The following is a 24,933-nucleotide window of genomic DNA, read 5'->3' on the forward strand; positions in this document are numbered from 1 at the left end:
TTTTACAAAAGCAGAAAGAATACAGTTTTATTTAGTGTGAGAGAAATTCATTAGTCATCACGTCGCTAAGGTCTTGTTTCCGCTAGTATTTACAGGTTGTTTTGTTCTGCTGGCAACACTTACTGAGAAAACACAAAACACCAAAACAACAATAACAGTCAAGAGTTTTCAACACGGTGAAGAAAACCTGTTAACAGCGCATAAAAACATAATACCAGCAAATATAAATAATAATTGTAATATTCATAAGAACAAGCCATTCCTAAAGCAAGACGTAGGATTTAAAATGAAATGTCATGTGCTTCTTACACTCAAGACATAATGTACAAAAACAGCCCAAAGGTAATTCTGGGCCAAAAGGAAGCASTACCATTATTTAAAATAATAACATTGAAATCACATATATTAGAATAAAATAAACATACAAGGTATTATTTCACATTACAAGATGAAGGGGCATCCAACTTTAACTACAGGTACTGTTATTTTGGAGTTGTCTCTTGGTACCTCTCTTTAGAAAATAACCCCTTGGATTGTTGCTATTCTGTTGCAAACAAGGGGTTGGTATTTCATTACATAAAGGCCAGTTTGAGATCTTACCCTCTGTAGACTCGAGAACTCATTCATGCATGCTATTACTCACTCAATCTCAGGCAACTGTGTTTCTATGATGGCATTTCAGAAAAGCCATAAACAGGTAGCAAAAATGTTACAACAACTATCTACAAATCTAACATTTTACATTGAATACGGTACACTGAGTGTACAAAACATTAGGAACACCTTCCTAATATTAAGTTGCAGCCCCTTTTGCCCTCAGAGCAACCTCAATTCGCTGGGGCATGGACTACAAGGTGTCGAAAGCATTCCACAGGGATGCTGGCCCATGTTGACTCCAATGATTCCCGCAGTTGTGTCAAGTTGGCTGGATGTCCTTTGGATGGTGGACCATTCATGATACACACGGGAAACTGAAACTGTTGAGCATGAAAAACCCAGCAGCGTTGCAGTTCTTGACACATTGAAACCAGGGCGCCTGGCACTTACTACCATACCCCGTTCAAAGGCACTTTAATATTTAGTCTTGCCCATTCACCCTCTGAATGGTACACATACACAACCCATGTCTCAATTGTCTCAAMGCTTAAAAATCCTTCTTAAACCTTTCTCCTTCCCTTCATCTACACTGATTGAAGTGTATTTAACAGGTGACATCAATAAGGGATCATATCTTTCACCTGGATTCACCTGATCAGTCTCTGTCATGGAACGAGCAGGTGTTCCTAATGTTTTGTACACTCAGWGTATAYKCACATTWTMWATGTCAAACAATTMAGAAAAATGTGAGGGCAGTGGTGCAGACTTTTCAGTGTAGTAATGGCAAAACATTGACAATATAATGACATTAATAGTAAAGATTATAACAATGAAAATAATGTATTATGTCTACTGAAGATACATACTTAATGACCTCAATTTTGGTTAATAAAAGATGATTATATCAAATCATTATGTAGCATTGTCTTCTTATTCGCTATTCAGTTTTGAAATGTTCTCTGTTAAAGAGACAATGCTGAATCAACATAATAGTCAGTGCCATGGAAAAAAATATTGAGGTTGATATATCAATATAGTGTTGAGGGTATGTCACCAAAGAGCTGTAATCAGGTCAGAAAAAATGTGTTGACCTTAATTCAACATCAATGTAGTACTGTAATACAGTGTCATACGGAGAGAAACAACTTAAATAATATTTTTCTCTGTCTTTAAAGTTTTGGTTTCAAAACTTTGGTCATTTTAATTTATAAAACATTTGTAGAAACAGATTTTCTGGACTGTATGCCGTTTGTTATAGATAAACAGTATATTCCAATTACAACATAGGCAACTTGCCATTTAGCAGACAAATGCATCCAAAGCGACTTACAGTCATGTGAGCATACATTTTACGTATGTACACGGTTCAGTCGATACAAGAAATTGTAAGAAATATGCCTCTGGGCCAATCACAGAATATGTCATTGATTATATATTGGATATTGTGTTACATCATGTAATTAATCTGTTTTCAACATGCCTGAGATGTAGATGGATGGGCTAGCCAAACAGTGGCACTCTGTACTGTTGACATCTTCACCTCATAAAACCATTTCAACGATAAGCCTCTAGATTTGAATACGGATTTGATTTATTCTCTCTTATCCAACCRTCTGAGTACTCAACATTGAAGTTATACACCACACGTTACCCCATAAAATCATCTGATCTCCATTCCTCCTTGGACCCTACTGGCCTTCCTGCATCTGGGCCAGACCAGAAGGGGATTCCATCTCTCCACTGCCTCCAACCCAGGTCTCCTCCGCTCGGTGGGTCTGCCGTTGGGGCCAAATCTGCACCAGAGCCCTCTGCTCCCGGTCTTTGTCAGGGCCGCGACAGGGTGGTGTAGACCGGCTGCTCCCAGTGCGTGGGGCTGTGTGACTGTGGCACGCTGGATGGGTCAGTGATGGCTGTATACAGGGGCCTCTGCGAGGGCCCCATGTAGGAGAAGGCAGAGTACAGCCCRGAGGCCTGGCTGGAGTGGGCGTAGTAGGATCCCGAGGCCTGGTGGTCAGCATACTCTGCAAACTGGGCCCTGGAGGCCAGTGAGGGGAAAGCAGAGCTGTAGTGGGGCAGGCTGAGGGGAGTGTAGGTGACATGGGAACCCCCTGAGGATGCTTCGGCAAAGTGTCCCCCCGAGCCGGCCTCACTCTTAATCTGGGCCTTGGAGGGGTCGGAGCCCAGAGGTGAGGCATGATGCTGCTGGTGCTGCTTGGATAGCCACGCCGCAGAGTGTCCACTGGCCACGGCCAGGGCAGAGGAGATACCGTAGGCATAGGGAGATGCAGAGGACCCTGCTGCTGCCGCTGACCCAGCACTCTGTCCAATCCCCGGGTGCCCATTGGGGGGCAGGTACTGGTCAAACTCGTTCACATCAAAGGGCTCCATGTTGGCCATCACCTCGTGGCTGATCTCACCGATGTCCACGTTGCCGAAATCAATGTGTGGTTTGCCTGACCCTGATCCAGAGCCACCTTCCGCTCCTACCCCCATTCCCCCACGGGAGCCACRTGCTCCACCACCCTCCCGCTTCCCATCGCCCGACTTCCCAGACTGGAGCTCCGTCTTGGGGGTGGTGGGTGGTGTAGGAGGGCTGTGGCTCTGGCCTGTGGGGAGACACAAAGCAGAGATGTCAGAGTTATTGTCAGCCTGGCTTGTGGTATATTATTTAGAATGGGGATGTGTGACAAACTGCATCGATAGGGCTGGTCAGACCCTGTGGCATACCTGCAGTATGTAGGTGGTGTCCATCAGCCAGAGGAGACCCCGCCCCCCTGACGTGGGCAGCCACGTCCAGGTGGAGGCTCTTGTAGTGCGATTGGCTGACCTCACCCTCCGAGTGGCCGTCAGCTTCAGAGCCGGAGCCGGGTTTGCCGTTCTTGCGGCGGCGTGGCTGGTACTTGTACTCCGGGTAGTCCTTCTTGTGCTGCTTCCTCAGCCTCTCCGCCTCCTCGATGAAAGGCTTCTTATCACTCTCATTCAAGAGCCTATGAGGGAGAAAATCGTTTTTGAAATAACAATGATAGAACATTTTAATTTCAGCCAGGAGGAACTTAAAGTAGAGGTGTTTTGTGCTGCTGATTTGATGCATGTGTCAAACTCTAATGCAGTAAGCCATTCTGTTTGAATGAGGACATTACAGTAGTCTGAGAACATTTAACAGCATGTATTTTGATAACATGATGACCACAATATGTGTGTTAAGATAACAGTGACACAGTGCTGGTTCCTTTGACACCTCCCAGAGGTCAATAACCTTGTCCAACTCCAATAGAAGAATAATTACATTTTATTTACCAGGTGGTCTGTGTCAACTGGGACACATCCCCTTTTATATTCAATCTACTAAGTATTCTAGTATTTTACTTTTTTTTAAACGTCTAACTGGTGTAATGGCAACACACTCATAGGAAATGCTGCTATTCTCCTTGTTTAGCATTAAAACATTTTTAGAAAACAACAATTGACAATATTTCTACTGTGGAGATTATTTCTACCGTCAGTTTTGCCTCTGAAACATTCACTTGATTTTCATCTCGTTCTAAATCGGATCCACCATCTGCACAGCTGCATCAGAAAACCTGCCCACACTYGGGGATTTTCGMCTGGACTGTAATGAAATTAAGACACAGGCTAAAGATGCATCCTGTGCACGTAACATAAATCCATATTACTGATGGTGGAGTCAGGGGGACTGGCATGAGAAAACACTGACCTTTMAGACTCCCAGTTCAGCATGTTTCTTGGACAATTATACWATCATGCGCGGGCTCAAGGTCAAGTCTTTATCTAATTAATGTTGCCTCCTTATAAGGTTAATGAATTAGCCTCTCTGGGCCTTCCCATCAGCACGCATTTGTCTGACCTAGCAACAGTCCTCCATATCTGTGTTTTAAAGGCTGACCGAACTAGCCATTCAACCCATTGACCAGTAAAATCTTGGATATCTTTTTACATAGTAGGTTCTTTAATATGGCACTCTCAATTACAAATGAGAGGGCTGTAAAAGTGTATATCTGCCATAATGGTCTGTGCTTTAAAATATATTGATGAGGGGATTACAAAAACCTCAGTAATTCCCACTGCAGCCATCTCCCTCCTAAACCACCATGAATTAAGTGGGTTATGAAATTGGGCATATCCAGTCACTATAATGTGAATACAAAAAAACGCATAACTACATGTTTTTTGTTTTCTGTAGGCTACATAATCAACATAATTATTTCATTTTTTTTTTAGGTTGTAGASCTTAAATCAACATTCCTTGATGGGGCAACTTTCTAACAAGCTTTATTCTGAGGTGGTAGAATATTATTTTAACATATCTCAGCTAATTTGGTTGAGAAACTCATTGCTGTAAAGAAGGGAACCTGCCTTGAAAAATCTCAAATCTATGACTTTTTAAGTTGTTTTGATGTTTTATGGGTCCATAATTCAAGTCTACTGTAGCATGAAGTGTCCTTTGAACTTTTGACCCAGAATGTTGTGACTAAGAACGCATTTGAACTTGTGTAACCCTGGATGTTTATTGTTGTTTATCAAAGCGGACCGACGCTGTAATTAACGCTTTCCCTTACCTCCATAGTTTCCCGAGGGTTTTGCTGAGCTCAGCGTTGTGGAGGTGGGGATACTGGTCTGCCAGTTTTCTCCGTGCGGCCTGTGCCCACACCATGAAGGCGTTCATAGGCCTTTTCACGTGCGGCTTGCTTTTGCTGCCGGAGTTTACACGCACAGGCATAGGTACGAGTGTCCAGTCGTAGCCGTTCAGCACCTGGCTCACTGCCTCGCGGATACCAATAGGAAAGCGATCGTCGTCTTCATCGGACTTGATGGAAATCCCGCCAGCTACATCGGATAGGGCGTCGTCGCCGACCCCCGTCAGCTGGGGCTGCGGTCCGGGCAGGGGTGAGTCTCCTCCGCCTGCTGCACTGGAGGAGTGACCCGGTGACAAGGAGTGACCGTCGTCCGAGACCCCTGGACTCATTTCTAACTCAGATAAACTCTGCTCCTCTCCCGACATCTTTCCCCTCTTCCAAGAAAGCTTCCTCCCTCAGGTGAGTAACAGAAAGTGTACAGGGTATAGTTTCTTGACCTATTCAACTACTAAGCCTAGGCCTATCCCTATGTCTGAACTAATGAAGAAGTTCACCCTTTTTCAGGAATATAAACTATGCCTGTTTAAAACTAAAGGATTGCTTCTGTCACTCGAGGTCTCCTTTATATAAATTCCCAGTCAGTCTCAACTCTCAGTCTACGTTCTAAAATTCTGTTAGGATTCCTCATCAAAGTTCTTTCCATCCGTGTTGCTGGTATCTTACGCTGAGCGCGTATTGTGGATCCCAGTTTACCTGTTGATTCCCACCACTTGCTCCAGTAGAACAGTGTCCTCTCCCTTGCAGTCTTTGAAATGGTAGTCCTTTAGCTAAATACTGCAAAGGACATAAAGTAGAGTATGTATTAGAAAACAATACCCTAGTGAGTGAAATATAGAACATATTATTAAACTGGGTGGTTCGAGCCCTGAATGCTGATTGGCTGACAGCCTTGATATATCGGACCATATACCACCACAGGTATGACAAAACATGTATTTGTACTGCTCTAATTACATTGTAACCAGTTTATAATAGCAATAAGGCACCTCAGGGTTTGTGGTACATTGCTTGCTCAGAATACTTTCATTTAATTAGCATATAAAGGATGTAATAGAAATTATTAGGAAAAGTGCAAAATTGTAATCATATAGAAGCGAATCTGAAGCCCATACAGTTAGTGCAGACGGTCTGTTATTCTAGCCCAGGCCTCGACTCCTGCTGACAAGCTACTGTTTAAGGTTTGGCACTTATTGCAAGCTCCCCAGAGAGAAAGTGTTGGAATAATACGAGCCCGCACCAGCACAGGGCTTCGATTTATACCTRGGAGCTCTTAGATAAACATGGGCTGGCGCTGGAAATATAAAACGCGTGGGTACGTGTGTGTATGCGCGTGTGTGAATTGGACACTGTCTGTTTGAAAAAGTATAGGCTATGGGTCTGTATGCGGCCTATTGGGGTCAAATGTGTAGTTTTGTCCATAGAATCAACGCCCGCCTGTGTAGGCCAACACCACCTTAACGTTTTGATTAAGCGAACTTGTGAACTGTAATAACAAACTATAGGCTGTTTGTTTTGGAATTGATTTAATCGTTGAATCAGTCATATTGTAGAAGTTAAATTCATAATGCTTGTCTCTCTAGTGCCCAATTGATCCTTTGTAACATTTTGGATGCCACTGACATGCACACTGCAATGGTGGTGAATTATCAGAGCATTTGCGGGACTGTGCCATCTCATCGTGTACCTCAACCACGTCCTGTTGTGCACCTGGTGGTCACAATTAATCCCCCCTCTCCTTTCTGTACGCCGATTTGTTATCCTGTCCACGCACATAGCTGTTGCCCCCATGATAGCGTTACATTGGTCAGTAGGGAGAAGAGCATGTGGTGGGGTGATGATGCTTCCTTTGCCACGGCCCAACAGTGTTTAATTACAGTCGTATTAGGCCTAATGGATCGCATTGCAACGCCGTGATCTTGCAAAGAGATTTGACCGGTGCGTTTTAGTCAATAAGGTTTTGACTAATACCAAAATGCAGGTTAGACGTTGCCTTTCGTGGCTCTCATCCAGCAATAGCACGCCTCCTAGTATTTTCTCGAATAGTTGGACCATATGTCTGTTACGTTGAAGCTTATGTCTGTTACGTTGAAGCTTAAAGTATGAGGACACCCCATCAATTTAGTGGATTCGCTATTTTAGCCACAACAGGTGTATACAATCGAGCACACAGCCATGCAATCTCCATAGACAAACATTGGCAGTAGAATGGCCTTACTGAAGATCTCAGTGACTTTCAACGTGGCACCGTCGTCGGTTGCCACCTTTCCAACAAGTCAGTTCCTCAAATGTCTGCTCTGCCAGCTCGATCAACTGTAAGTGCTGTTATTGTGAAATTGAAACATATAGGAGCAACAACGGCTCATTCGTGAAGTAGTAGTAGGCCACACAAGCMCTCAGAACGGGTAAAATTCGTTTGTCCTTAGTTGCAACACTCACTATGGGGTTCTAAACTGCCTCATGAAGCAATGTCAGCACAAGGACTGTTTGTTGGGAGCTTCATGAAATGGGTTTCCATGTCCGAGCAGCCACACACAAGCCTAAGATCACCATGCACAATTCCAAGCATAGGCTGGAGTGGTGTAAAGATCGCCGCCATGATGGAGTGGAAATGTGTTCTCTGGAGTGATGAATCACGCTTACCATCTGGCAGCCCAATGGACTGGGTTTGGAAGATCCCCGAATGCATAGTGACAACTGTAAAGTTTGGCGGAGAAGGAATAATGGTCTGGGGCTGTTTTTCATGGTTCGGCGTGGCCCCTTAATTACAGTAAAGGGACATCTTAACGCTACAGCATACAATGACATTCTAGACGATTCTATGCTTCCAACTTTGTGGCAACAGTTTGGGGAAGTTCCTTTCCTGTTTCAGCATGACAATGCCCCTGTGCACAAAGCGAGGTCCATACAGAAATGGTTTGTCGAGATCAGTGTGGAAGAACTTGACTGACCTGCACAGAGCCCTGACCTCAACCCCATCGAACACCTTTGGGATGAATTGGAACTACGACCCGCAGCAGTGTTCAAACATCTAGTGGAAAGCCTTTCCAGAAGAATGGAGGCTGTTATAGCAGCAAAGGGGTGAACATCTCCATATTAATGCCCATGATTTTGAAATTAGATGTTCGAAGAGCGGGTGTCCACATACTTTTGGTAATGTAGTGTATGTATAGGCGAATAACGGGTTTGTAATGGACAATTAAGGCGACAATAATTGATGACAACTCCGATCTTGGTGCGCTCGCCCATTCGAGTTGGTTGCAGCCAGAATAGAGTTCCTATGTTATACAATCGTGACAATTTTTTTTCAATTAGCAAATTTCTTTACAAAGAAAGTATTTTCACCAGGTTGTCCTTCAGATTAGTTCAGAACTATGAAAGACACACGGTTTGTCTGTCCTGTGATTATTAAAGCAGGAGTTAAATGCCAATTTATGCTCGTCCACATTGAAAACTCGTATCTAACTTATTGTCAATATAGGCTCTACTGTATATATATATTATGTAGCCTACAGTATATTGATTGTTCTCTACAGCCCTCTTAAATTGTGTTTATGATGTCTAACTTTCCATCAATTAGGCTTTTTCTATAGCAACCGTAATTAATTTACATGAAAGAAGTAGACTCCAAAGCCCTTCTTATCGCTTGACCTAACAATAAATTGCCCTTGATTTACGAAAATATTTTCCCATGATTGATGCTGTAGTCTCTTTCCCTTAGTTAGTTGTAACGTGTTCATTTATTATAATAAAATWAAAAAAAACTTTAACATATCCAGAAATGTGGAATAGCCTATCTGAATCTGAGTTTATTTTTATTCCAAAACAATTGTCTCTAAACAATTTAATAAAACGTGACAATTCTATGACCTATTTGAGTTTTATCGTGAATTTGGCCTTCGAGTTTGAGTTCTGATGCAGGTCTAGAATATTGTATGCATTGAACAGGTTGTTGGCACTAACCACTGATCAGAGATGACGAGAACACGTCCAGCTTTTAACGCATTATGAAATGGATGATCTTGTTGACTAACTTTCTCTCAATGATGAGTATATTAGTCAACCTGTAAATACTCACGAATAAATAGGCARAATACTGTCAAATGCCTCATCTCGTTGAAAATAGTTCCATGCGTCATGAATGTTGGGATAGTCASTAGATGTAATTAAGGAGTCACATTTTGATGTTAATGGGAAAAGTTTCGTTGATTTCAACTTGAACTCGATCAATCCCTGACGTTATATCTAAAACMATATTTTTCACTGGTCTAGAAATAATTGTATAACTTCGAAAGGACCGTTTAAGACAAGGCACACCTAAACGGAATACATAACTTTGAAGCTGGTTCATAATTGAAATTGTATGTCTGTAGGCCTATTTGTATTAACCTATATAGTCTGTAGCATACACTTGCAAAAATATATATAATATTTTGCTGGGATGCGTATTAAACATGTATTTCTCCTGCCAGTCACGATAATCATCTCCTGCTATAACAGAGCAGGCGATGCCCACTTTACACAGCAGGATTATCCTAAGAGACGTTTTAAATGTAACAATAATAATATGATAATAGTTATAATGATAATAGCCTAATAATAATAGTCTAATAATTTAAATAAAACAATGATTTAGAAAAGATGCAGGTGTAATACATCATTTCTAACTGCACAATTTAGATGAACTTTATGGCTTGATTATTTGACAAATGAAAGAGAGAGAGAGAGAGAACAGCAGAGACAGGAAAGTATTTCAAATGCTAAGCACCTTACTTCAGTAATGAAAAATTAGGTCGCCCGTTTAGCACGAGAGTCCGTGTGTTGCCGAGTTTCCAAAGTGACGCTCGCGCTCACTCCCTAGCCCCCTCGCTCGCGCTGCCCTTCTATGAATGCCTGCTCTGTGTCGCGCGCCGGGGCTTAAAGAGCTCTGTTGTGTGAGGAAAGAGAAAAAAGTGGGGGAAAAAGTCTTAAAGGAGCAGCAAACTTACACACATGCAACACCGGCAATCAATGTGATTGGTCGATGATTATTTTGCTCAGTTTCCTGCAGGGCAGGATCTCACTGTCAAAATTAGCATCAATATTATGCCAATATTATCGCTACCTGAATAATGTGGAGACGCCTCGATTGTTTTGGTTAGGTAGGCTACTGATCTATTTCTAGGCTGTAGTGCCGTCAGATTCTGTGGAATGAGATGCTGCATTTGGGTTTGGGTATTTCAGACTTCTCAAAAGCAATATCTAGCCTATGGAAAATCCTTTCTGTTGGGAAAATGTATGTGATATCATCCATATTTGGGGTGTGCTACTTTTTGACCCTCTTGTGGTGATCAGAGTAGGGCAATTCCAATGTGGAACAGAAAAATATCCGTTTTCTATTAACATTTATTAAGATTAAAAACCATAATTCAGTAAGAAATATAATTTTGTCTACGATGTGATTTTTCAGATCCATGTTAAACTCATACGTCATTATAGCCATTACAGATTGGGTAGCAGCTTTTCTAATGTGCTGGATGTTTTATATTATTGACTTAGAATTAGGGATTCCATCTCTAAATGTATGCATAGACTAAATATCTATATAATGCTCAAATCATAAAAGAGCAATGTTGACTATGATATTTGTCATGTTAAATGTATTAGAGAGGGATATTAGCGGCATGCGCAATCCTTTACTGAGAGATTTTCATTTGCAAAAGCTTATAGGGCCACACCAAAAAGAGACCTTAAAAACATAAGCCATCACTCAATTTCAAATTAAAAATGATTTGTGTTTCTGAATAATTCATAAGGCCTGTATTATAAATAGGTCTARCGGCTAGCCTTATGTGCTTTTACGCAGGAGGTACATTGATATTTACCAAACTCCACAATATCCTTGAACGCGTTCCCATGGAGAAATGTTTTCGTCTTATTGTTATTATTATTATAAGCCATATTTTTTTTATAGAAGGAGCTTAGGCCTATTCTCTGATGTTATCAAATTAAATGTATTTGCCTGTTTCTGCATTTCCTGTTGGTGGTGTGAATTTGCATTTGATTTGAATGATAGGCTACTTGATGTAGTGTGTCCCACAGGAGCTTGTCCAGCACCCTGTCACTCGCATCACTCGATGGATASACGCGTCAACAACTGACTTTGATGTGTCTCTTTTTATCCTGTTTGAAGTGATGTCCGGGGACATCATCTAAATTAGCAGCGGGGTCTCAGGAGAAACACACTGATGCTTTGTTTTTGCACGCTCATATCGGAGCTCTGTCACTTGGAGACGAGAGGTCGTCGTACTGGGGTGGGGGGGGGGGGGGGGCACGCACACAACTCCACATTCTTAGATTTCCCCTATATTCTTGGGTATATTGCTGCACCTATGAGCAACTACCAGACATCGTTATTGTCTCTTAATACAGTCCAAGTTTATTACATGTGTTGTATATTTATTTTTTATTATTGTTCTAATTTAGATATCGATTTTACGCACGTTTTACGCACACAAACTAGGCTAAGTGAACAGTTGGCCTATAGGCATTTATCTCTCGATATTTTGTATTAGATTCATTTAAATTGCACTGACACTGGTTTGTTGGATAGAGCATSAACGTAGYCCTACAGTAGACTATCCAGTGCAGGCCACTGACGGTCGGAAATAAATATAATTCCAAGGCGAACACTGCGCTACTTCATCCTATGTGTGAGTTTTATAATTGCATCAGTGCGCAGTCACTTAGATACACAGAGCACACATTTAAAACCAAACAGCATTTGGAGAAAATATAGAAAGTAGAGATTGGGGGGTATCATGTGTCGAACGCACACAAATACATGCGCTGTTCTTTTCAACAATGACCCCTTGTATTTCCTTCTCCCGACACTACCCCCTCATCCCAAAAAATCACTTATTTGTTCATTATCCATGAATGTTGACTGTGATAAGGGAATCCAAACCATGAGTGAATCTCTCTGTCTGGTTCTCTCTCCCTCTCTCGTCCTTTCATTCCCTCTCTCCTCTTCTCTTTGCGCCCTTTGTTTTATCTCAGGTGAATTGTAATCATGTGATCAAACGAACACCCCCCTTCCATTATCCCCTTAAATGAAAAAATGAGGAACAAAAAACAGTTCTGTGTATATGAAAAAGAAAAAGAGAAAAAGACATGTCTCCGTTTAGTGCGTCTCTTTGTCTGGGTCTCAGCAAACGCTCACATATAGGGGAAAATGCTCCAAGACRTCTACTTTGCTTATGGATCTCTGTCGCACTGTCCAGCTCTTGAGAGGGGGAAATTTAATGCAACTCCTGTGGACTGGCTGGTCCTTCAGGATTTGTGGCCTGGCCGCAACATCGAAGTGAGTTTTTGTGAGTGTGCAGTAAAGGTTGGGAGAACATCAGGAATTAATGGTGTTTGGGGGGGGGAAAGACAAGCCTATTACTGCTCTTTTCATGTCAATATTTAGCCTACATTTTGTAAGGCGCGAATATTTGAGAAATAAGTGTGATTGGTATCATTTCTGAGCCTCAGTGTTTGGGATGTCTATTATGTATTATACGTTTTTGTTATAAACTAAGGATATTGTAATGCAAAAAGTTCAGAAAGATACACTTCATGTACGTGGTTAGTGTTTCTTTATCGAAATCAATATCCCGTAAGGACCCAGCATGTGTGTGTGATTGTGTTGTGATTTATTGAAGTTAATTAAGAGGGAGAGAAAAGCCAGATTAACATATCTGTGGMCGCATGTGTCGAATCGTTGTTGTTTAAATATTTATTTTAACTGCACCGTCATGCCATTACCTTTTATGTTCTCCTCTAGGCAAATMATAATATTTTATCGAAAGGAAAAATGTATTCAATTAGGTATTTAACAAAGAATATACTTCCATGCAATTTGGTTGATTAGCCTAATGTTAAAGTTTAATTTAGCTGGTTTCTCAATTGTGTAAACATTTAGTAGCATAGGCGATTGGGGTAGGTTAATAGAAGGTCGTAGTTCAAAATAACTCAACAGTTAGACATGGTTATATCGTTATAATCGATTCGCTTATAAAATCAGGTTAACAATTATCAATGCGATTTTTTTTTAGTTGGTTTGCTTTTAGGCCTAACAATAAGTCATTTCACCATTAGATAAACTCTTATGAAAACTCCGCGTCTAATCCATCTACCAACCTGGCCGCATTCCATCATGGCCACCTAATCATCAACCTCATTCCTAATTGGCATACATCACTCCTAACCTCTCCACCTGAACGCTGATGTGTGGAGAGCGTTTTGGCACAAACATGGTCGCCGTGCATCACCCAGGTTGGTGCCGCACATTGGTGGTGGATGAGGTGAGTTTCTCTCTTACTACGTAAAGCACGTTGAGTACATCAGTTGGTAGAAAAACACTATYTGAATCCAATCAATTATTATTATTATTATTACAAACATTGGAGTAAAACAAGCTTATATATTATAAGTTATATGCTTCAAGAATCAATGTGTATATATAATTCATTTACATCCACAAATGGATATATCAACTAAGGATTCTAGCTTTAAATGTGTTCAGTGATATGGTATTTTAMACTTTCTAATTGTAGCCTACATTTACTGAGCTTGTTTTAGGACAAAATGGTCAGACTATTGTTTTTGTTAACGGCAGCACACGTGACAGAATAAGACAAGAAATACATTTTCCTCAATTTTACATTAGGTCTAATTTATCAGAATATTAGAGGAAGCATTGATGTAACGAAAATATTTATAAAGTCATACAAATTTGGCTTTTCAATTTTGGTTGCATACAACGACTAACATGTCATTTATGTCGAAAGCCCAATTTAGTATCAGATCATTATTAAATAAAATATTCTGGATATTGTTTTGTCAAAATAACAAAACTTAATGTCAGACACATTTTTWAAATATATATTTTATAACATAAGSCTAATTCCTTCACCCTCTGACTTCGCTTGTTAATTAATAAATATGCTTTTTCTATATGGTTAWACAGCGTCCAACTTTGTGGTAAACCTTTTAAAAATGTAAAATGGTGAATATATTTGCTCTGTTTTGTTTTTGTGTCTTTAGTACCAGTATTTGAATATTGTGCTAAACAGTATGTAATGTCTTGACGTTTACAGATGTAGAGAAGTAAAAATAGGGTCAAATGATATAATTATCAATAGAACAAATCATTAACATGATGGTATTGATTGAAATAAATATTAAGAGGCAAAGGAATAAGAACACTTGTTAGAATGAGATTTCTCTTACTTATTGAATATTCATTTATTATATGTTGATTCAGAATGAGGATTTATTTGCTATTTGTTTAGCTTTGTTCATTTAGAATGGAATATGTCGCAGTATTGGGATATTTTCTACTCACAAACCTTCATCATATCATTTTAAATCACTATCTGAAAGAAGAAGAAAATGGACACTACAAACGTTGAACTTAGGGCTTTTTACCGTGACTTGTGTTGCTAAATGTTTCCTTCAACATAGAAATGTGGTTAATGTAGAAACTGTCTCTTTAGTTTCTGAGTTTCCCATAAATCCGCTGTGGTGGCAGGGACCTGACATGTGACACTGAMGATGCCGTTTGTTGTGCAGCCATAGACAGTTGTGACGGTTAACAGTTGGAACTCAGGTCTGTGACCAGGGGGGTAAGGGGGTCACCCTCAAAGCAGACTGCTAATGTGGGCCTCATGGTTCTGTGACTGTGACACTACCTGAGGGGGCTCTTCCATTAGCCTGGTCACAACAGGGACAYATATCAACAACATCCTGTGGCACTAGACTGGATCACATTTATTTCAAAAACACTTAAGGGATAGAAGAAGAACAACAAGAAGAAGAGAGAAAGACCAGAATTTTCTAGAGCAAATGTATTTATCATTTTGTGTCTGTGAGGGAAGGGTTGACCTTTTGTCTGTGTGCTGGCAGAGAAAATTCCTGGGGGAATTCCTGCATTCTCACAAAAGGAGAGAATCTGATAGGGGGAGAGCAAGAGCTGGAGAGGGAGAGAGAGGTCAGTGGTAAAAAAATGACTGGACTTAGTGTAATGATCTCATATTTTCTGGTGGGATGGGGAGAATTCTGCTGTCATCCATCACTTGAATAATGTGCCCAGTAAACACCCAAACTCTTCCTCCTCATAATCCTAATTTTGGCACCTAGCAATGGCAGCTGAGATGGATTGCAGTGGAAAAGGCAAACAACGCAGAGGTCCATTACAGAACAATAAGTAATTTACTTTAATTTAAATGTATCTCTCACTTTTAGCTACGTTGTTTGGTGTCTGGCTTTGTTATGGATATTTTGGAATCCACTAGAAAAGTTACAGACTGCAAACTTTACCATACTCTTCTTGGGGTTTGCTTTTCATTTCTGATATGGCCCACAAGGCCAGACATTCAGCTTACCCACTCTTAAATATGGGATCTGCTCTAAGCTGTTAGGCTGTAACAGATTTTGCACCTGTACAAAATCAAACAGGTGCACAAATATMTCCCATTGCAGCAGGTCAGTCAAAGCTGCTGCAATCATCCTGTGGGCTGTGATCATTTGAAGAGCTGGAGATCCTCCCCAAGTCCATTTTGATTACAAATGGAACCGCCATTCTTGTATGTAGTCATTGACAGGTGAGCACAAGGATATCACACAGTCCCTCTTCACTTCGAACGTAGACTCCCAGTGTATCTGTTGTCCACTACTTCACATTAACACTTACGCGTCATAGAACCAAAGTTCACAGACARTCAGCACTCCTAGAGTTGAACTCTTTAAGATTCCTTACATTTACCATATCACAATGACTGAATGGAATCCTTCACAGAAATGCCTCACTGATTGTGATAAATAATGATTAAAGCCCATTAAAATGTCAGGCAATCTTCAAAGGTTAATAAAAATAATTCAGCAMTCCATGAGACCTTCTGACCTTTCTTTTCAACCATCTTTTTAATAAATCGYTGCAGCTGCGCGGCGCTTAAATAGGTCCCCCCTCTTGAGTGTCTGTGGCTRGCCATGAATCCTGTCTTTGTGTTCCTACCACTGAATTTCCTATTCTTTTGTGTTCTTTTTTTCCGATGTTGCTGGTGTTGATGGGGGAGGAGGAGTTGGTTGGGTGTAATAGTGGAGGGGGATAGAACTTGGACTGGCTTTCAATGCAGCTGGGGAGCAGGGGGGGTGGGGCGGGCGGGGTTAGCAGGAGAAAATGCTAGAGAGAGATGGGGCGAGGAGGCAATAGGGAGGGGTGTGGTGTGCGGGAAGGGTGTGTCGATTATTGCAAGCACCATGAATGGCTCATTGTATGTCTGGTTCATATCTACACTAGCTAGCCAAAGGGAAGAATCTAGTTACTTCAATTGTGTGAGGGACATCTAAAGAAATTGATAGGGGGTGTGGAGTTAGAGTCTGAGGTAAAAATAGCGAGAGTTTAGTTACCTGCCTGATCTTCGTCTGCATTCATAACCTTTCATTTGCCATTGCATGCCATTTTGAAATCCTGCCGTTATCAATAGCGTTTCAACCATAAACAAATAGTTTATTATAAATATTCTGCAGATTGCTTGTAAAGTTTTGATGATAATGTGCTAGCATCTATGTTTTGCTATCCTTGTTTTTCCTGTGGCTAAGATTCCAGGCAACTTACTAAACTGTAACGCACCAGGTGGTGCTTTTATTTATCTATATATTGATGTAAAGTCAGTCTTTTATTGTCTATATATTGATGTAAAGTCAGTCTTATTATCTATATATGTGATGTAAAGTCAGTATTTTATTATCTATATATGATGTAAAGTCAGTCTTTTATTATCCATATATTGATGTAAAGTCAAGCTATTTATTTCTATATATTGATGTAAAGTCAGTCTTTTATTATCCATATATTGATGTATAGTCAGTATTTTATTATCCATATATTGATGTATAGTCAGTATTTATTATCTATATATTGATGTAAAGTCAGTCTTGCCAGACCAAGGGTCAATTGTAGGCAATAATGACTATGAAGTGACAATGGATTCAGAATGACCCAAGTACAATCATGCTGAGATGATTTGTTATCAATAAAGACTTTGCATATATCAGTATGAATGGAGCCATTGTTTTCCACCACACTGACCTCCTCCAAAAATCAGGCACCCTTTGAAATCCCAGTATTTACCATGAAACAGGTGTAATTGGGCAAAGATTGATCAACAGCAGAGGTGCATAAAGATGGTGGCCCCCATGCACTTCCCACAAATTCCTTGTTTTGCTAAGTTCGCCGTACATTGTTCAACGTATTGTTCATTGCTCTCCACTACAGTTTTTGGTAATTACCACTGTATACATGATCCCAATTTTAGCTTCAAGATGCCGGCAATTTGAAAAAKCGAAAAGGTAGATTGTGCTGATTTATTGGCACATTGAACCATGTCACGCGCCATAGTTTACAAACTCAGTGGGTAGTGCATAAACAATGACATCGTATCTAAATTCTGCCATCTTTATACACATCTTTACAAACAACAGACTTGAGGTTAACTGTTACTTTCTTTATTTCCTTGAATTTCAGTTCACTCCACGGCCGCTGTCCCGTTCCACATCTCTCCCTCGCTCTTTCTTTTCAGTCTCACTCRCTCTCTCTGTCAGTATGCTCTCCCTCCCCTCCTCTAATACAAAAGCATGAGCACTGCTGCAGCTGTGGGAGAAAGGAGGAGATGGAAGAGAACTGGGGGAGACACATAAGGAGTAAGTGAGAAATCATTCAATGGAGCCTTGTGTCCCTCCCAACCATTCCCCCTGTCTCCTGGAGCAAAACCAATCACCTATTCTTTACCTCCTGTCACCACTATCTCCACCTCTCTGCGTCACCTTCTCAGTGCCACATAACATAGTGTGTGTGTATTATGTGATAACATTTGGAAAGTTTTATCCATCCCTGAGTGAGGGGCGTAAGACACAAACATGCTAATTGAGTGGAATGAGAGGCGAGGGATGAGGAGATTCAGTCATTTGCAGAAAATGATTCACAAGAATTTGGAAGAGAACAAAAGTGTCCTTTGTCGCCATGTTGCTGTCTGGGTGCCGGCTYGAACGTGGTCAGAGTCATTTACATCACTGAAAATATTCAGTTGTGTATGGTCTTGGCTTCCCTCTCAGGCATGGCCATTTGGTCCCTATACAAGATCAATATTCCTACCACATGTCTTCCAGCCAACTAGGACAGTATCAGGGGAAATGTTTGTAGTTCTGCTGAATTGTTGCGTGTGCCTGCAAATCACAAACCATACACAACATATTTACATGTGTAAAAGCCTACTATGTGTTTCACAAGCTGGTGTACAGARAAGTGATTATCAATCTGCAATTGCTCATATATGAGCTGTCATATTGTTGCAGAAGTTATAGCTGTTAATGAGCAATCACCTTTGGAGGTAATGAGGCCTCTATTTAATCAKTAGCAGATGGTMGATTTGTGGATTGTGATTTTAAATGTGTGTTTGATTTGCTGTATGTCCTGGAATGGAGGAAGTTGACGCTTGATTTTAAGGCTAATGTTGAACTAATGACAATACAACTCTGATTATATTCTCATGCTGTGATGCAGCGGTTAGTAAGGCTGCTCAGCCCCATGATTCCCATTCTCAAAAGTCAAAGTCAAAAGTCAATCAYAAGTCATCAAGCACGACGACAGCTTTGAAGTGACTGTGACTCCAGGGAGACGAAGAGGGGCTAGAGACAGAGGTGAACAGATAGGGTCTGGAGGGGCCGCTTAATAACAGTGTAAACTGTGTGAGAAGGAGTCTGTGTGTTTGACTCATCCTCTGCCTAGACTACAAGCTTCACATCCATTTTGGAAATGACCCGCCCGCTGTGATCTTCGCGACCTCGTGTAATTAACACGCCTCGAGCAGGGAATGAAACTTTGATTGCCGTGCTCCCATGGCCAAGTAGCAGGGGTTGCATCTGTCTCTGCCTTGAACGACTACTGTTCTGACATTGTGGGGATGAAACCACCTCTTTCAAGGAAGCCTCTAACACGATAATTAAGATGAAGGCTCTGACAATAGGACATTCAAGCAGTCGTTTATTCCCAATTAGTTGAAGTTCATGCAGTTAATAGTCGATCAATCATGGCAGTAGAAAAGCAACATCTTTTATGGCCTAAGATGTGCTCATGTTCATAGTGGCGTGTATTCATGGTMGCCAAGGGAAGCCAGGCTTCCCCAAAAAATGTACTAAGAAAAAAATATAAAATCATTTATCTTTCATCTCTCAGTGTTTCATAATTTTCCTTTAATTCGCAAGAGGCTAAATGTATCTCACTGGAGAGAAGGCATCCGAGAGAGCAAAACAGCGCCCCTCTGTCTCTGTATGTGTAACCCATCTATCTGATGCTGTCTGGTCAAAAAGGGTATGATATTGTTGCCGCCCCCACAGCATTGGATGCAAGAGAAGCAGCGAGCATTTGACTTCCCATGATTAAATAAATATACAGTAATATCCAATCAGCGTTGAGTTTAAACGAGTGAGCTCACTGTGAATGGTCTAGCGCACCAAAAATAGTGTCAAGGGAAGCCAGTTTTGGATTTGGCTTCACAACAATCACAATCAAGTCAACGTCATTGACAGAAAACATTTTTTATTGTTGCATCTCCTTGTGTTGTGTCCTGCGGTGGCTAGCTAGCTAAAATTGGCCCTTTCCTAAATTAACCATGGACAAAGATAGTGATTTGGATTGTGGTTTTACTTCATTCTCCTTATGGCCATGATTATAATGGAGATTCTGATCCAACAAAAATTAATATTTTGTGCCTCTGGCTTGAGAGGATGGAAGTCAATATGCAGCTAGATGTAGAAGGCTAATGTTAACTAGCTAGCATTGGCCATGAAAGAAGTTGGGCTAGCGAGCAAGCGTTTTAGCCAGGTAGCCTAGGCAACAATAAATTAAAGCGTGTACTGTCGACAGAGTCATTGATTGTTTCGGCAAAATGAAAGAGAGGGGGATGGCATTGCGTTCTCAAAAAGTAGGGTGAGTCAACATGTTTTTTTTTTGTCTTATGCGACCACAGAAATCAGTACCATGGACAGCCACATGATATTTGCTTAGTCCTTCCCAGTGATTTCACCCAGGCACACTACTGCAGGTTCATCTTGGTCACCGGAGCGATTGGCTGGGTCAGTTTTCTCTTGAAGTTCTTGTTTAGCTCTTATTTGTCGTACTACATGTGTAGTTAGAAATCTATTTGGGCTTTCTTCGCTGAAAGAAACCCAGAGCATAGTGCATGAGGTGGACGAGGGAAAGGCGCCCCCCCCCCCCCCCCCCCCCCCCTCATCATCGGTGTTCTTTAGTCTTAAGTCATGTGTTATTATACCATAAAATAATTGCAAAGAGTGTTGATGTGTATCCAGTGTAGAACCACAGACAGAAGCCAGGTTGTTTTGCTCATGTGATCATGCATCGCCTGTGGTGCCAGCAGCAGTGGTCTTGGTCTACTGCGTAATTGTTGGAAGACTCTCAGGTAGTGAGGGCAGATGCAATTCTTCCTCACCTCCCCTTCCTCCCTCGGGTCTTCCCTCTTTATCTTTTGTTTTGAGTCGTCTTTATCCATCCTTTGATCAATCACCGGCATGTCACTCTACTTCCCTCACCTCCCCTTCTGCCTCTCCCCCTCCCTTCTGCCCTCTCCCCTTCTGCCTCTCCCCCCTCCCCCTCCCTTCTGCCTCTCCCCCTCCTTGATACATATCTGACCTGTGTTTTGGCCACCTATTCTTAACCCTTGTGTCATTGACTCCATGCTCTCACACTCTCTGACCACATCACAATACTGTTGCCACTGGTGATGAGTGTGTCCATTCCTCCTGTGCATCAGGGCAGATGTTGTTTGATGGGGAAAACAACGAAATAGAAGAGCAGGGAGATGAGGGTGGTGGGGTGGATACAGAAAAAAGAGAGTCACTTTCCATCATGAGTTTTTCTCGGAACATTGAATTAAGCAGCGTGAAAGGGTGGGGGCCTCGGGGGGTCTGAGGCAGCCCATAGAGATGCCGAATGAAAGACTTCGTTGTTGGAGGCGGGGAGAGAAGATGAAGAGGAGAGAGGGAGATGGGGAGAGCCCCCTTCCCATCGCCTCATCACCCTGCGGCCCTCCTCACGCTGCCATGTGAGCTAGGGTTCAAACACGAACCACACACACACACACACCACACACACACACACCACACACACACACACACACACACCACACACACACACACACACACACACACCCACACCACAACACCACACACCACACAACACAGCAGAGCTACATACTCACAGACACTGACAGACATAGTCTTAGACTCCTCCAAACCGTGTGTTCATAAATGTAACCTAGATACAGATGATCTACTGAAACAGCAGCTGACAGACAGCAACACTCAGTTTCCCAGGTGATTAGTTGTGTTAATTGATGAAGTCATGTGTGATTGAGGTCTCGTCAGTTTAACTTCGTTACTGACACACTGGATGTAATCCCAATTACATGTAACAGACAGGAGCGGAGTCAAATACATCAGTGTGAATCCATTTCGATGAACGCATGCTGGACACAAGAATGAACTCCTTGTACAAGGAAAAGGGAGAAATGTGCTGCGACAGCAGGTTGTGTGTCATCATCAATCACTATTAGATGGATTCCTTAGTAACGTTTATACACAGGCTGTCTTCACATGTGACGTTGTTCTGTTATGAGACTGGGGCTTGGGGTAGTAACGTTTATACACAGGCTGTCTTCACATGTGACGTTGTTCTGTATGCAGACTGGGGCTTGGGTAGTAACCGTTTATACCACAGGCTGTATTCACATGTGACGTTGTTCTGTATGCAGACTGGGGACAGAAACATGTAACCTCTATGTAACGCGAACAATGTGTTATGACATTGAAATCCCATTGTAATAAAAACCCAGTTTGTACGAAGCCCATTTAATGCAGTGCATCCTGGTCATTATGTACCAGAGAGGGGTTATTATTCTACTCCGTCTCTTGGATCATTTGACGCGCTTTTGTTAATCATGGAGAAAACAGATGAGAGATTTATTGGTTGCCAGCTGGCTGTGACATTGTGTTAGAGCAGGAAACACAGTGGGGATAGGTTAGATTTCACACCAAGTCAATCAGTTGGTGGAAATATGTTATGTACTCCCAGTAATTCTCTGGGTAGAAACCACAACGTTTCGCTATCAGTGATGTTTTTTACCTAATATTTACTGGGAGGTTATATATATGGAATGTGCGACTTCTCTTTGTTTTTGTAGCTTCCAGTTTATTCTCCGTTAGTCAGCACTCTACACTAACCATTTCTCTGGGTGGCGCCAGCTCATGCTTTTTATTTGAAATATTTTTTGTAACAGCAGCTTCAGTAGCAGTGTATTAGTGACTGAGTAATAGGAAAAAGAGAAGCTTTAGAGTTGTCGTTTTCATCGGGGATGAAGCTAGTTCCCTGGAGGAATTCTTTTGGGAATCTGTAACCTTACACCTCTAACCGAGCACCTCAGCTGAAAGGAGAGGCAAGTGAAAGAGGATAGCAAGATTGAGACAGATGGGAAATTGCCGAAATAGTTGTTAGTGAAAGGCATGCCTGGACATACATTTTATTAAGTTTGACATTTTAAGACAACGTATGGGAGAGAGGAGGAGGGAATGTGAAAAGTGAATGATGCAAGAGTGAGTAAAAGACGGATTAAAAAGTTAATTGTGTTTGAAAATACAATGTAAATACTGACTGAAGAGGGCAAAAATACTCTTACAGAGAGAAGAGAAAGACAGAATGAAAGATAAAAAAAGAGAGGAACAGCAGGAAGCGTTGAATAGGGTCATGGAAATACATTCACATGTGATGGGTGAGGGTGAAGGAGGTTAGAGGAAGAAGAGATCAGGAAGGAGAGTGAGAGGTGGAGAGATGGAGAATGAGAAAGGAGGGGAAGGGGATGATGGAGGCAGACACATCCCATAATTAGCATAGTAATAGGAGAGTTAAAGGCCACACAATGGGTCACTGTTGAGTCCAAGTTTTTCCATTTGGAGACAATGCACAATAGAGTTGGTATGAGCCRCYAACCACTCTAATAGCCAGTATGTAGCCCACCCCCTCTCGTTTACCACCCCAGAGAACACACTCTCTAACTAATAAAGTGGTATTGCCTCAGAGCTTGAAGCTACAAACCAGTCCTCCCCACTCTGAACCTTTTCATCTGCTGAGCAATATGCCTGACCACTTCTCTAAAGGTTAAGAGATCCAAATTGTGCCCATTTGTATAGATACTGTAAATAGAATGTGTATTCTGAGAAGAGCAGAGGATAGAGAAGAGGATAAAGCAGATAGAGCAGAGGATAGAGAAGAGGATAAAGCAGATAGAGCAGAGGATAAAGCAGGGGATAGAGAAGATTATGGAGCAGATAGAGCAGAGGATAAAGAATAGGATAGAGAAGAGGATAGAGCAGGGGGACAGAGAAGAGGATAAAGCAGGGGATAGAGAAGAGAATAGAGCAGGGGATGGGGGGACTAATGAAGAAAACGCTGAAAGGGGAAGTGCCTCATTAGCCTGAAGAGGAGGGTGATTTTAACTTAATTAAAATCGGGAGAGAGGAATGATCTCATTAAGACAGAGGTACACTCAAATGCAGATGTATAAATAAAATAACTGTCCATGCTGATACAAAGACTGGGACAGGAACTTTGGATAAGGGACTTTGGATAAGGGACTTTGGATAAGGGACTTCGGATAAGGGACTTTGGATAAGGGACTCTGGATAAGGGACTTTGGATAAGGGACTCTGGATAAGGGACTCTGGATAAGGGACTTTGGATAAGGGACTCTGGATAAGGGACTCTGGATAAGGGACTTTGGATAAGGAACTTTGGATAAGGGACTTTGGATAAGGGACTTTGGATAAGGGACTTTGGATAAGGGACTCTGCATAAGGGACTCTGGATAAGGGACTTTGGATAAGGGAAGTAAAATGTAATTGTACATACAGAAAATGTATGCACGCATGATTTTAAGCCACTTAGGATAAAAGTGTCTGCTAAATGGTATGTATTATTATAATTATATTAAGTACCTCTGCACACCTGTTCTGGCTAAGACATGTCTAACTTGGAGGTCATAACAGATATGCTGTATGTTCAGTGACTCAGGGTTCAAAGAACCTGGCAATGTCCCTGGGTTTGTCTGCACCACTATTTGGCCTCTGTGACCCCTATTCAGATTCCCTCTCTGTTCTACCAAGACCAGGTGGGTACTACCTGAGCGTATCTCTGTTCTACCAAGACCAGGTGGGTACTACCTGAGCGTATCTCTGTTCTACCAAGACCAGATGGGTACTACCCGAGCGTATCTCTGTTCTACCAAGACCAGGTGGGTACTACCTGAGCGTATCTCTGTTCTACCAAGACCAGGTGGGTACACCCTTGGCGTCTCTCTTTTCTAGCAAGAAGGTGGGTAACCGCTGAAGTACTTCTGTCTCACCAACCAGTGGTACTACCTGAGTATCTCTGTTCTACAAACAGTGGTTACACCTGAGCGTATTCTGTTCTACAAGACAGTGGTGACTACCTGAGTTAGATTGTTCTACCCAAGACCAGTGGGTATATAGCGTAGTTCTGTCTACAAGACAGGTGGTACTACCTGAGGTATCTCTGTTTTCTACCAAGAAGGTG

General features: G+C 41.7%; 1 protein-coding gene across 2 annotated transcripts; it reads right to left on the minus strand.

The window, feature by feature from the left end:
• On the minus strand, positions 1-10,186 carry LOC111981617 (transcription factor Sox-10). Of its 2 annotated transcripts, none has more exons than XM_024012985.2 (4): positions 10,023-10,186; positions 5,175-6,026; positions 3,325-3,584; positions 1-3,203 (listed from the first exon to the last, which is right to left on the minus strand). In XM_024012985.2, the coding sequence occupies exons 2-4, from the start codon at positions 5,615-5,617 to the stop codon at positions 2,422-2,424; spliced, it is 1,485 nt and encodes a 494-aa protein (XP_023868753.1). In that variant the 5' UTR covers positions 5,618-6,026; positions 10,023-10,186; the 3' UTR covers positions 1-2,421. The 2 variants fall into 2 exon arrangements, with proteins under 2 accessions (XP_023868753.1, XP_023868754.1); XM_024012986.2 differs by having other exon boundaries at positions 10,018-10,186.
• Positions 10,187-24,933: the final 14,747 nt, after the last annotated feature.

Source organism: Salvelinus sp. IW2-2015, linkage group LG20, assembly GCF_002910315.2.
Source record: "Salvelinus sp. IW2-2015 linkage group LG20, ASM291031v2, whole genome shotgun sequence".
NCBI lineage: Eukaryota > Metazoa > Chordata > Actinopteri > Salmoniformes > Salmonidae > Salvelinus > Salvelinus sp. IW2-2015.